The sequence below is a fragment of the Maniola jurtina genome, chromosome 17, assembly GCF_905333055.1.
Source record: "Maniola jurtina chromosome 17, ilManJurt1.1, whole genome shotgun sequence".
NCBI classification, from domain to species: domain Eukaryota; kingdom Metazoa; phylum Arthropoda; class Insecta; order Lepidoptera; family Nymphalidae; genus Maniola; species Maniola jurtina.
The window spans coordinates 4,288,146-4,302,738 of NC_060045.1; the positions used below are offsets into that span (position 1 = coordinate 4,288,146).

Consider the following 14,593-nt stretch of genomic DNA (forward strand, 5'->3'; position numbering starts at 1 on the left):
TCAAAAAAGTAGGTAAATTATCTGAAACTGAAAATATATTTCTAACTAAAGAAATGGTGCAGAAGTCTGTGAGCCGTGTTATGTTAAAAAATAGAGTCATGCCAAGTATCGATAACAATAATGCAATTAAATAGCGATTTTAGTGCGTGATTCCGATCGCGGCACCAATCGAAATATGTCAAAAGAACCGCAGCTGTTCATATCAGTTCCTCGATCGTGCCTTACCGAGTTTTATAGTAAATACCTTAATTTGGTGGAAACTTTTTACTATGTTACGCTTTCGGAAAATAAAAGTGGGGACACGAGTGAAAAGCCAGAGTTCGTGTACTTTAATGTTATATTTAATTTGAATCCAGCCGACAGTAATATAAATCCTCGCGAACTTGTCGACCGGATACAGGTAAGTTACTAAAAATAAACAAAACTAGTTATTAATCGTTATGCACCTATCAATCATTTATCGATTTGCATCCATTAATCCATTGTAATATCCAAAAGTATCCGTTTGAATGTTGCTTTACATCTGAACAAATTAGTTAGCAATTTCAAGGAAGCAACACTATCTGATGACAAGATAGGACACTATTCATTCCAGAAAAACAAAGATCTATGCTGAATTTGGGCAAGAGCTAATTTTGTATAAAAAAGATTTTTTTAGCTTCAGATAGATGTTGGTTGTGTATCGAACCATAAATACAATGATAGTGATAAATTAAATAAAATAAATCTCAATTTTAGTTTATCATTCATTGTATGTAAATGTGTAAAATGCAAACTCAAAATTAATCCAAATATGTAGATCTAAATTAAGCGTTATCCTTTTAAGCATTTATAGCAATAAATAAAACTACTTAGAGCTATATATAACTTTAATTTATTTAGATATAGGGCATACAACAAAATAAGTGACATGTTCATGCAAGTGACTATAATGACTCAGAAGACCCTTTAGATTGAAATGATTATTATTACATGAAACTAATTCATCCGCATTAATTTTTTTTTTTGTCAACACTTGACTGAAAAATTGACTAGATATGCCATTTTTTTTGAGCATGTCGGCCTATTCAATCTTCTTGATTATTTATCACTAGAGGGGAAACCTGATGCCAGAACGGCATTCTATATTCTAGCAGTGTATATTAGAAATGATGGAAGCAAATTCCTTAGTATGAGTCTGTGGGATTTCAACTAAGGGGTGGAGACCTTGGCGATGCCTTGAGACTCAATAGTTAAAATGGTGAGTAGCTTGAATAGTTCTTTAACACTCCAAAATACTGTAGAATACTGTAAGTCTTATGAGAGTGGCATACTTGCGCCATTTACTGTACTTTACATCTACCTTTGTAACCCTTTGCCTTTCTAATTATTGAGTCTAGATATTTCTTTAGGATTTTACAAATATCTATTCCTTTACATGATGTCATTCATGGAAAATACCAGTAAATTATCCTGGCTTTGCATCATAGAATAAGTAGTATCATATCATAGAGTAACTAATAAATCATAGATTAACATGAATAGTTAGTAGTGTTTACCAACAAACATTTTGAATACCTATTTGTTCTAACAAACTGATAGTGTGGACAGGTATAAAATAAAATATTACTTATTCTGTAATGTTTTAGCCAATTGAATTAATTGTATGAAATAAGTGTGGTGTAAGTATTATACTTGACATCAAGTTGTAAGCAAAAACAAGTCACAGCTCACAAAATTTTTATTTGGAATGACCCATAATGCATATTTCTTACTATGTAAAGGTTGATGGTTTTAGCTTATATTATTACTTTTGCTTAGGGTCTGTTTCACATTGCCAGATAAATTTTATCAAATAGATAAATTTGTTATTTTGACAGATTCTCAATACAAAACTGTCATAACGTTAAATTTATTCATTAGATAAAGTTTATCTGGAAGTAGTGAAGCAGGGCTTATGTACCTTTTGTAAACTAGCGGATACCTCACGTGTGCTACTATGCTTAAATAAGGATGTGCCTAATGCATTGCTTTAGTGGCCCAAAAATATCTTCACATTATTACCTTTCTGATGAAACTGGTTTGGGGCACATGGGTTGGATGAAAACATTTTTTGTGTTTTACATAATATTAGGATTATTAGGATTAGGATTATTATCAGAGCTGTCTTAAAATTAGTTTCCTCATTGTTTCTTTTAAGTATCTATTACTGATTGCTTATAATATTACCATTATAGTATGTATATAACAGTTAATCTTACAATGTAATCTTGCTTTGTTAATTCCAGTAGATGGAATACTGAATAACTGTGTGATTGTAGTTTTTCTTGCTTGACTATAACTTTCTAACATGATTATTATCTAATGTTATCAAGTTTTATCTTTTAGAGGACCTCTCTAGAAAAACAGGACTGTGTCCAAGATCTTAAATCAGATAGAATTCATCGGTTTTGCTATGATTTTCCCTCTAATCTGTATAGAAAGATTAAGGCCAATAAAAATCCTTTTTCCTACTTAAATACTTATTTCAGAAAATAAAATAAAAATTGAGAATGTTTTGTAGAGTTAAAATGTTCCATGCATGATTGATTAGTCTAGTTATCCTAATGTGGTAGATGCTTTTGACGATTGTAAAAGTATTTGTAATAAATATTTTGATTTTAGAATTTTTAAAACTGAATTTCGGGACATAATTCAATTTTAGATGTTTAATGTACACTCGATAAATGATAAGCCGTCTAATCTGTCCGCATCTTCAGCGCATCCGGATGTGACATATTAAGCTGGATGTGCGGCCCGCCGGCTGTATTCGTGAGTGGCAGAGGTCGGCAGTGCGCTTGGCGCTTGTTTGGGGGCCGCCCGCTGCACTGTGGGCGCGCACCCGGATCTCGCGTGCCCCGCTTCCCCTTCACTCAACGGGCCCATGCGTGGAGGTGTGCGTATGCGCAGCTCGCCTCACTCGCCGAGTCGCTAGTCTCGCCGCGATACACGCCGCAGTCGCGCGTCATGCCATGCGTCCGCTCCGAGCGCGCACTCTAACTCGCATTTATTATGTACGCGATTGACAACTCCCAGGTGAGCGCGAAGTCCGTCTATCGTCTTATCCCTACTGAGCGTACAATTTCACGTCACGGATGTTCTGTGCAACACGAGTTTCACAAAACGATGTACGCAACGTCGCATTGTAATGATGTTCATTCACGACGGTACGATATAACGATCCCGGAAGTAGAGCCGGTTCGTTAACGTCATCTAGGTATGCTAATTAACATGGATTGTTCAAATATTGATAATACGTAACGTGTGTATATATTTACATTCGTACTTCGTATTGAACAGGCCACATGTTTCGGTAAGTTACCTTTTAAAAGAAGGTTGGAAATCTTGGTAACAAATCAACCAAAACCGTTAAAGATTTTAGTCCGATAAAATCATTCTTACAGAATGCTAATAGAACTTCAAAGTGTAATCTTGTCCCTACTCAACTAGCTATCACGTAACAGTTTGTAGTTATAGTAAAGTTATGTCATTCTCGTTTATCTTTAATTTAAAATGTGATTGGTACTCATTTTGTCGGTATTAATAATATAATCGGTGATCATTAAAAACTTTGGCAATGAATAAATATTAGTTTTCAAAAACATTTTACTTGTTTGTTGAGTTTGTAATGAATCTGTTGTAGTCTACCACTAATAAGATAACGAAATCAACCATACGTATAACTACATCCATTATAACGTGTATTTTATTTACACGTAGGTTTTCAAACAATAGTAGTTGCAAAACAATTATCCGCTTGTCATCGTGATCCCACCATGATACCGGTCTTTTGTCATCAGCTACTACAGCTAATTATGGCTATTTCATTGTTAGATACTGTAATGTGAAAATAAATATTGAAGATCCACATGTTATCCTACCTACTCAGAAATATTTATTAATGCTTCACATATTGCTATGTCCATATTACTTACATGCTTTGCATCACTTTTACAAAATCTCAATGCTAATATCTATAACAGTCGTAGCGAAGCTTGAATGTGAATAAATTCAAAAGATTTCTTCTGTCGTTGGTTTCACGATCATTTATTGTTAAAAATCTCGATTTCGTTGCATATGTTTAAATCTTTAAGCTAACTTAAGTGTTGTTTACGGCTGAAATCATTAAAAAGGATTGATTTGGATATTTATTTCGTGTTTAGCCGTAACTAAGTTACATTAAGTACCAGATCTGCTTACTTCGTGCGTGAAACTAAAAACAGTAATTTTAAATGTTTGTTGTGCAGGCAGTGCCTTTGTCAACAAGTTTTCATCTTCCACAGGTAGTGCCGTTGTATTGATTCGCTTTGTATTCCTGAAAATCCTTTCTTAGTTCCCCACGCTCTACGTTATAGAAAAAATCTACCAGGTGTATTCAAAATCTCAAGTCCCTAGACCAACTGCTAAAAGTGTACGACGTCAATCAGTCTATTCTTTATTATTTATAGTTTATCATTTATAATAATTTATGGTTCAAAGATTTTTACTTATATTCCATCTTGATCTGTTTGCCAGTACACGTATTTGCGACAGTTGGTCACAACTCACAAGTTGGATATTATTGCGGACTTTCACTTGGCCGCAGCTAGCTCCAGTAATTTATATTCATCGTTAGCCACGACATCCGATCACGGATTTGAATCTAATGGATTAACTTAACATAGTTTTTCAATGATTTCCATTTTTGTCTTATCAATTTCCTAGTTATCTTGTCCGTCGCCTTTTATTACGAGGGATGTTAAAAAATTGGACGACTATCATAATTATTATATTATAGACTGTCACTATTTGCTTTTAATTACTGATTTTTCGCTGATCCTTATTAACGTGCTAAAAACATTGCAAACATACAAATTTTTTTTTAAAGTATTTAAGAATGTATAACTTAGGAATATTTTTTTACTTAACAATTTTTTTCTTTATGATGCTCACACACTTGGTTAAACAAAAAGAATTTGTTTATAAGAATACAGTACCTATGATCTTCAGAAGGAACAGGATAATAATAATGAACGTGATATTCATATCTAAGCCACGTAAGGACTTCAAGTTAGTTTGACCTAGAAAGTTTACCGCGGTTAGTTAGTTATAAACTGTTAGAAATATCAAGTGCCCAACATAGCCGGATATGTCATTTTCTCCAACGGAGAGGCAATTGCCGTTTGAAAACTGGCTCATGAATATGTAAATTTGACGTTTTAAAGCTTTATGGCTAGTTTAATTAATGAACCACTTCACTTCATGGTTCAGACTTTAGAATTAGATACTCAAGGAAGCCTTATAGTACTGCCTACTTTCCTTACTAGCGTCAACAAGTGCAAAATTCTTTTGCTACCACTTTACTTAAGTTATTAAAGTGTGTTTTTTTTCATTAAAGTTAGAAAATGTACGAATTCTTTTATAAAAAAAAATTAAAATTGAAACTAAATTTACGGGATTAAAACTCAGATCAGTTCTTACTGTTCACTTGCAAAAAGAGTCAATTATTATTATTGATTTTTAATTCTATTCAATTAAAATAAATATGTAATGTGATCATCATTTTTAACCCCCGACCCAAAAAGAGGGGTGTTATAAGTTTGACGTGTGTATCTGTGTATCTGTGTATCTGTCTGTGGCATCGTAGCGCCTAAACGAATGAACCGATTTTAATTTAGTTTTTTTTGTTTGAAAGGTGGCTTGATCGAGAGTGTTCTTAGCTATAATCTAAAAGATTGGTTCAGCCGTTTAAGAGTTATCAGCTCTTTTCTAGTTTTCTTGTAGAAAAGAAGGTTAGATAACCGTTAGGTTCATAATATTATGTCAAAAGACAAATGTTAAGCTGTCAAGATGGACGTTGCCTAAATACATAATTATTTATTTGAAAATGATGTTTTGGAAAACTCAAATACTTTGGATCGTCGGGGGTGTTATAAATTTTTATTAATTTACACTTGTGTAAACAGCTTCCAATTTCAAATGCCCACTTTTATATTTTTTTCTAAAACTCAGCTCGTTCTCGGTATCTGCAGTAATGTTGCAAAACCGTCTTAGATATGTACATTTTTTTTGATGTTCTTAGAACTGCACACATCATAATTTGATAAAACCTTATTTTATAAGATCAAGGTCTTCACCACACCCAACCTTTGGTGTGATAGGATCCGAATCGAGGATGTTGCGCATAATATAGCCGCATACGGAACTAAGTTGCCCACATTCCTTACGAAATGAGTATGATTGCCATATGAAATCGAATGACCTAGTTTCGATAGATTAGGAAAAAGTTTTTGGTGTAAATAATGTGAACACATTATTTACACCAAATTATTATTTTTTATTTTGTGGCAATATTTTTATGCAGGTAGTAAGATCCGGTATCCACCTAAGAGGAGAGAAGAGGAGATGTGTTCAGTTGATCAGTCAGATTCATAATATATGACGCGAAAAAATTGTCACGTCATCTTTTCAAAATTTGATTGGCTGACTATATACATCTCTTCTCTTCTCCGCTTCGATAGATATCTGCTGAATCTATGTCTACTGAACAGCCCTGGATGAGTTAGGTGTAAGATACCGCTATAGCGTTTTCCACCAACAAAGTGCAATCTTCAACATAATTTTCCTTATCCTTCTGCTGTTGCATGTAATAAATTTCCACATTCATCACTAATTAGGTATGGATGTTTTGAGTTAATGAAATTTTGTGTAAGTATAAATTTTGAGTAAGTATAGATTGACAGATATTCCAATTCGGAGACGGATGCCAGATAGCAACAGTTTGTGACGAAAAGAATAAACGATCGTTTTGATAAAGTGCCGCGCGGTAACCTTCTAATATTTTGTTGGAACGTATAAGGTGTATCCGGTACGATTGTTAACAGAGCTCTCTCCGTCACTTACTCCATACAATCGTAGTTCCCATTTCATTTGAATATTAAGCAACCAAAGTCCATGAAATTTTGCAGACATAGTCTAGAAACTAATATCTGTGTCTGTGGTGTTTTAGATTTTTCTAAAAATATGTAGTTTTAAAATTACAGGGGCTCAAAGATTTGTATTTTTCTTTAAAAAAAGGCCCAACTTTGTGCTCGTTTTTCTAGACAACGAAGCAATTTAATGAAATTTGGAAAAACCACAGACCTAGAAAATTTAATGAATATTATGTAGTAAAAAAATTATCGTTATATATTTTATATTGTTATAATTATGTGGGAACTACGAAAACCAGAAATTACACCCAGAAATCTTGAAAATTTCGTGCTGTCTCGATTTGTGCAAGCGGGGTGGTGAAGTGCGGGGGACGACACGTGAAACTGACAGAAACTGACAGTCTAAACACACGGGCCACATTTAGACTGCACCCAACTCCAAACTTGTCGATAGGTCTAACTAAATACACTGGTACATTTCAACTTGCGTTAGACGTATGCGTTACCTACTCAGACGTTGCCTGTAGATAAAAATATGTCTCATGTTTGCTGGCAATAGCGCATGCATCAAACCCTGCAAGTTGCAACTCTCTTGCAACCTATTCCTCACGCAATACGCACAGCTTTAATATTATAATTTTTGACAATGTATACTATATGTAATGCCATATCACAGGTCACTCTCTGATTTATTGCTAACAATTTACTTCCAAATGCAAAGAAATCTAAGTGTGTTGAATTCACACTGCCCAATACCAGGACCTTAAATGACATAAATTCATTGATAAATAATCATATGTTGAAAATAAAGGAGAACCCCGTGTTTCTCGGTATAATGTTTGATGCAAAGCTTCTATGGAACACCCACATATCAACACTAGATGGTAAACTCAGCTCTGCTGCTTACACTGTTAGAAAAATTCGACAGGTACTGACGTGGAAACTGCAAAACTTGTATATTTTGCCTATTTTCACTGTATTATGTCTTACGGACTCTTGCTATGAGATAAAGCGGTAGATATTGAGAAAAAAATGTATTACAGAAAAGGACAGGACGTGCAATTTATAATTTAAAACCGCGCGCTGCCATACAATAAAAATATAAGGAAATAAGTACCTTATCTATTATCTTATAGTAGCTTCTAAATATATTTACAACTAGCTAATGCCCGCAGCTTCGCTCGCGTGGATTTAGGTTTTTAAAAATCCCGATCCTTTCATTTCCCAGAACAAAAGTTGCCTCTCCGTAATAGCCCGTCCCCGGGATGCAACTTGTTTCTGTATCACGTAAGAATATTTAAACGGATGATCCTTTTCAAATCCCGAGGGATCACCAGGATTTAGGAATGCAATTTCTTACAGCATCAGGGTTGAGGTCAACGACAAAGTGTTTACTTGGTATAGATACCTTCAATATCAATTAATAATCGACACTTTTTAAATCCCATTAGCTTTAGTAGTCAGGTCCCCTGCAACATCAGGGTTGAGGAGTTGGAATCCAAATTTTTTATTGAACAATGTCGCAAACTTTCTCTATCGATTAAAAAAACTACCCAAAATTACGCAGTTAGGTTACCTGCCAAATTTCATGGTTTTGAGTCAACGGGAAGTACCCTAGAGGTTTTCTTGACACACACGACAGACAGAGAGATAGACAACAAAGTGATCCTATAAGAGTTCCGTTTTTCATTTTGAGGTACGAAACCCTAGAAAACGTAGGATCGGCATTCCGAACCAGTGGTAAATTTTTCTGACCATCCAAAAACACTTTGAAGTTTACCTAAAAGTTTACAGGAATAAAAATTTATCATTGTATTCCATTCCATTTCATTCTATTCCATTCTGTTCAAAGATAAATAGATAATAAAAATATTTGTCACCGAAACAATAATTTACGATACATCGACCAATATCAATTTTACTGATGACAATCTGACTATTACCAAAGTGAACGACTACTATAATATCTATTATATACGACTAACATAATATGTATTATAAATTGTGTGCCGTTTGCATTCTCACTAGGTTCTCATTAAGTTTGTTTTATTTGGTTAAACTTTCTGGCATTTATATTGTTATGACGTTTAATTGGCAAATACTCTGTTTATTGGCTGAAACTCAAAAATTCAGCCAATCACAACAAAGAAAATATTATAATAATGATTGATGCAGCTTTCTGTAATTGAAAACAAAATATTTGACATTAACTTGAATGTGACAGTGTTTTCCGAATAGGGTTGCCAGAGGCCCCGTATTTTACTGGTTACCCCGTATTTCAGGATACAGAAACCTGTAATTATGAAAATAAAATACGGGGCAAATAAAACTAAATATTTTTAAGGTTCCGTAACTCAAAAGCAAAAAAGAACTCTTATAGGATCACTTCGTTGTCTGTCAGTCTGTCAGTCTTTCCGTCTGTCCGTCTGTCCATTTGTCCTTCTATCCGTCTGTCATGTGTTCATGAACAAATATTAGTATTTTCAATTTTCAAAGTAAGATAACTACATATATCAAGTGGGTTATCATATGAAAGGGCTTTACCTGTTCATTCTAAAACAGATTTTTATTTATTTTTATGCATATTTTTTTAATGCATAACAGTTTTTGATTTCTCGAGTAAAATGTCGGAAAAAATACCCGAATACGGAACCCTCGGTGCGTGGGTCTGACTCGCACTTGGCCGGTTTTTTACAAATTCAGTAGGAGCTGGCTGGCGAAATCAAACACTGACGTTATGTCCAGTAGAAAGAATATTTTCCTTTTGCGGCAATGCGTAGCCGAAACCCACTCGATATTGATCATGGTCGTAGCCAAGGCGGCGGGGCTTGGTTTGAGGATGTAAGCCTTTTTTTATACAAGTTAGCCCGTGACTTTAATCTATTCTAGTGGTAAGTGATGATGCAGTCTAATTTCTTGGCCGTTAGGGCCATACTAACCATATAACTAGCCATGACCGAAGCCTCCCACCAGACCAGAAATTTTGAAATGGCGACTGCGCCTGGGAAGCCGTCAAAAACCTAAGCCTAAAATAATACTAACACTATTTCTTGCATTTGCTTACCAATTTTTTTTTGGAAATATATCAAACATTTCGCGCTCACTTCACTCGCGCTTTGAATTTCTATTACTTGGTGTAAACCCCGCAATTTCGTTTGCATGAATTTAGATTTTTAAAAATTCCGTGGGGGATTTTCCGGGCTAAAAAGCCGCCTAAAAAAAATGTCTGGGATGCAAGTTACCTCTGAATAGTAAGTACCAAAATTTTGGTAAAGAAGATGGGCCGTGAAAGGGTAACAAATAGATAGGCAAATAGATATACTGTCGTATTCGTAATATTAGTATGGATAGGAAGCTTTAAAAATAAAATCTTGCTATGGCTACACTCGTTTCCCTTTCACTTTAATTTTTTCTGTATTGAACCAAAAACACTTACGCTCACTGCGCTCGCGCTTTTTTATTGTTGTATTTTATCTCACTGTCAAATTGAAAGGCGAAATTCCACTAACCAGGTAATTAGCCCATAAAGTTGAGCGAATGTTTTTTCCTCATGACAGGATTCAGTTCCGGCCCTAATAAAACCTCTCCCGCAATCGATTCCTGGCTACGGCCATAGTATTGATACTGTGAAGGTGGAATTACAAATTAAATGTAATTTTAAGTTGAAATGAGAAGATTGTATGCATCAAATGTATAACATTTTGCTTTACAACACTAAGAGTTTTTAAAAGCTATTTAAATAAATAAATCTTTTATTTAAAACCACATTGCAAACACAGTTCACCAATCAAGATACGGCAACATACAGAGAAAAAATACAAAACTTATAAATAAACTGAAATATCTAAATAGGCTTTCCATGCATTTCAGAGAGAACCACCGCCTATTTCTTCAAATACTTCAAATTTTCAAATTTCTTCAAATCTAAACCCCGTATTTTTGATGGTGGTAGCCTGTAAATCAAAAAGAGCCAGGTGGCAACCCTACTTCGACCTAGACAGAATGAAAAATTGTTTTCATTACTCGGTATGCCTACTGCCATAGTGTGACAGAAAGTGTGACGGTAGTTGTGACCTCTGATTGGCCGACTCTCTTTCACTATTTGCTAAAATTGATGATTGCAACAACAATTTTTTCTTTTTTGTAATCGAAAACAGAACACGGACGTCAAACAGGTTGACTAATTGCAATCATTTCTGACCGGCTAACATTGTTCCGCTAGTGGCTCAAACTCACTGTCGCAGCAAGAACATGGTAAATTCAGCCAATCACAGCAATTTGAAATTTGGTTATCACAAATGTACCGATCTAGGAACCGAGAATGCACGAACCAGGGCAGATAGAGATAAGAACAATAATATCATACGTAGGAAATCGACGGGGGATCGTTGGCAAGGATAGCCTTAACTCTGATGTAATGAATGTCTGTTCAAGTGGTGATTGGATTGAGAGGTTTTGCTTTGCATCGTTTATTCTAAATAACCCTTCCTTTCGGCTTTGCCGTAGTCGGGTAAAAAATGGAAAGCCTCTTGGTGTTGATCCTGACTTCTGATTGGTTTAGTTATTCTAATAAAAGGAAACACATGGATTTCTTAATAATTATTATTAAAACCGTTAGCATTGTTACGTTACACGGTACATAACAGGTCACAATTATTATTTATTATTGTAGCTAGGTATTTTTGTATACGTACTAAGTACGTTAGGATTTGTAAACATTGTATTTAAATTGTTTCCATACCTGTAAGTTTTGATTGCATTTTTTCCATACAGATAAAGTTTTTCTTACTAAAGTGTATTATATCAATAAGTTACAATTATTGTGGTTTCTTTAACTTACTTATGGTGGGTTTACAATGATGAAAATGTTATTTAAATTGCCGCATTTTATCTACACACTAGTTGTATCCTCTTTTTGAAGGAAGCAGGTTATTTTAATATTACTTACTTTGTTATTCTAATTTCAGACGCATCTATCCTCTTGTAGGTAATTAATTATAAAATTAATAATTTACGTTTCAAAGAATCCGAATATTTCCCATTGATATTTGCACGAGAGTGAGAAGGCCACCCAATAGCTGATATGACGTCATAAGATATCATTTCTATAAATTATTCATGAATTTGTGGCCCTCGCAGCTTTGCTTTTATGATATAGTATGATTAATAATTTATTTTTAAATGTTCGTTTAATAAAAGCAGTAACAAGTTAATATTATACTAATATGGTCTTATTCCTCCATCTTTTTATCATCAAATCACCATGTGTATCTATTTCATTAACTACATAGTTCGTTTTTAGCAGCTTTACTTCAAAGAACTAGAAACTAGAACTTCTGTGGACTAGAAGCTATAAAATTTTGTGGGACGACTTGTCGGATATATATCCTATGCCGTTGAGCTTTTAGCGCTTTCATTTCTTGAATTGGTAATTCCAAGGGAAATATATTAGCATAGGTGGTTAATGGCAAGTTGGCAACCCTATTAGTATGTGTAGCTCGCATCCTGTTGGTCTGTGACGAAATATCGTATGAGCCGACGTCGCCTATATACTCCTACTCCATTGGTCGTTCTTATCTCTACCACAGTCTCGCGGTACAATTTCTCCAAAGGTGAACGGAACTGTTTGTATCCGATAATATGTAATCGTCGTACGGATTTATGGCTTTGTTTTGTCAAAGCAACCGCTTTTTTAGCGCTGGTATAAATGCAGTTACGCATCCTGCATGAAAGCGGGTAAGTGGAACTCTGGCAATGCTACAGCATTCGACAGCATACCCAACCGTTTCAACCGCGTCAGGATGAGGCGTCTCAGGGTATCGTATGCGACTGAGACGTCCCGACGTTAAACCGACACAGGTGGTTCATACCCAGTTCCTAGTGCGGGAGAAGGTGAGCATAATGTCTCCTTCTTCTCCCCTGTCTTCTTCTGCAGAGCGGGTGGGTTGTCAAAGCAACCGTTGCGCGTTGCTTCGCTTCACATCCCGCGTTGTTGGATTATTATCAAATAGCTGTGCCCGCGACTTCGTTCGCGTGGAATAGCTCTCAGCGCGCTTTATATAGCCACGGACGCTCAGGCGCGAGGCGTGTAGTACGTACTCTGTACGTTAAAAATGTTCGCCGTGATTCTTTAAATTGACATAACTTTTTTATTTATGAACCGATTGACATGAAATAAACAATAAATGTTAAGTGAAGCTTACTACAATATATTAGTGAAAACCGTATCTAAATCGAATAAGCCGTTTCTGATATTAACGTGCACAAACACACAGACAAACAGACAAAAAAAAATTAATTACAATTTCGGGTTCGGCATCGATATAATAACAACCCCTGCTACTTTTTTTTTATATATTTCCATTAAACAGACACCACTTTTCTACAATTTTATTATATGTAAGTATAGATAACTAACTGATGCCTGCGCAGCAGATATTTTTCTAGTAATTCTAAGGCATAATTTTCTTACGGCTCTTAAAATTTCCTTCCATCGTAATTTGTGGTTGGTGGAGTGCATTTTACTATCCATTGATAACGAGCACACATTGATTTGCTGTCTCATTATTCCCTTTGTTTCTTAGTAAGTTATACTGAAAATGGGACGAGTTTCCTATTATTTTATATCCCCTATATTTTGTAATAATTCTAAGACATAATTATCTTACGGCTCTTAAAATTTCCTTTTATAGTAATTTGTAGTTTGTGGGAGAGCATAATTGTACGATCCAGTGATAGCAAATACACATTGTTTTAACTATCTCTTTATTCCCGTCGTTTCTTAGTAAGTCTGTCTGTTTCCTGAAAACCCCTCTACGTTTTAACAGACGGATATAGTCACTAGAGATGTCACTTTAGGAGTTAGAAGATACGTCATTTGCTTCGAAATATCGCGGCATACCTACCTATATTATGTAATCAAAACAAGATTTAGCAAAGGTTATTCACAGACATGTTCTTCATTTATTCTACTAATGACCGGTTCTTTAATAATTGATTAGTGTGTAAGAAATTCAAATATTTAATTAGAATAACAGCAGCAGACAAATTAAGAACCATTTTCCTTTGATTTCACTGATTTCATATTGTCACCCATAGCCTAATATTTGACACTCGAGTTCACTCTGACAAAACTTTGACTCAAATATTCCAAAGACTTCAATATTTGAAAATAATGTGATGAATAAAGTCACGAGACGATAGCTTCTCTTACTACTTTCCAGTCTAGACAGTTGTTTTACGATAAACTATCGTATCTATCTGATAAACGTTTTCATCTTGAGATTAAGAATTCCTAACTACTTATCATTTTGTCTGCGAAGTAAAATGGTTAATCTGAAGCCAAATACAACTTTTTTCAGTGTTTTGCAGTCTTAAGCACTTGCTAGCTAATTAACAATCTTAAGTAGGTACCTACAGTTAATTATAAGAAGATAAGCATTAAATGAAATTCGCCATTATTTTGTCTGCAAATAAACGCGTGTGATGTTGATATTTAAGAGGGGTCTCTCCGTCACTCGCTTCATACAAACGTAGTTCCAATTTCATTTGAATATTAAGCCACCAAAGTCCATGAAATTTTGCAGACATATTCTAGAAACTGATATCTATGTCTGTGGTTTTCCAGATTTCTGTTAAAATATTCGGTTTCAAAGTTAAAAAGT

The 14,593-nt window shown here is 34.8% G+C and overlaps 2 protein-coding genes across 3 annotated transcripts in view; one reads left to right on the plus strand and one right to left on the minus strand.

Annotated features, from left to right (window-relative positions):
- The window catches only part of LOC123873944 (probable ribonuclease ZC3H12B), a 26,208-nt gene continuing 11,615 nt past the window's right edge, over nucleotides 1-14,593 (plus strand). The window contains exon 1 of one of the 2 annotated variants that reach the window (XM_045919053.1): nucleotides 1-400. In XM_045919053.1, coding sequence (XP_045775009.1) covers nucleotides 176-400 — 225 coding nt within the window. In that variant the 5' untranslated portion in view covers nucleotides 1-175. Of the gene's footprint in view, nucleotides 401-2,777; nucleotides 3,055-14,593 lie in introns of those variants that run through there. The other variant, XM_045919054.1, reaches the window with a different exon arrangement.
- LOC123873941 (pre-mRNA-processing factor 6) overlaps nucleotides 11,688-14,593 on the minus strand; it is a 35,797-nt gene continuing 32,891 nt past the window's right edge. Inside the window, exon 18 of the transcript XR_006797810.1 lies at nucleotides 11,688-11,717. The gene's annotated coding sequence lies outside the window, so the exon portion shown is untranslated. The remainder of the gene's footprint in view (nucleotides 11,718-14,593) is intronic.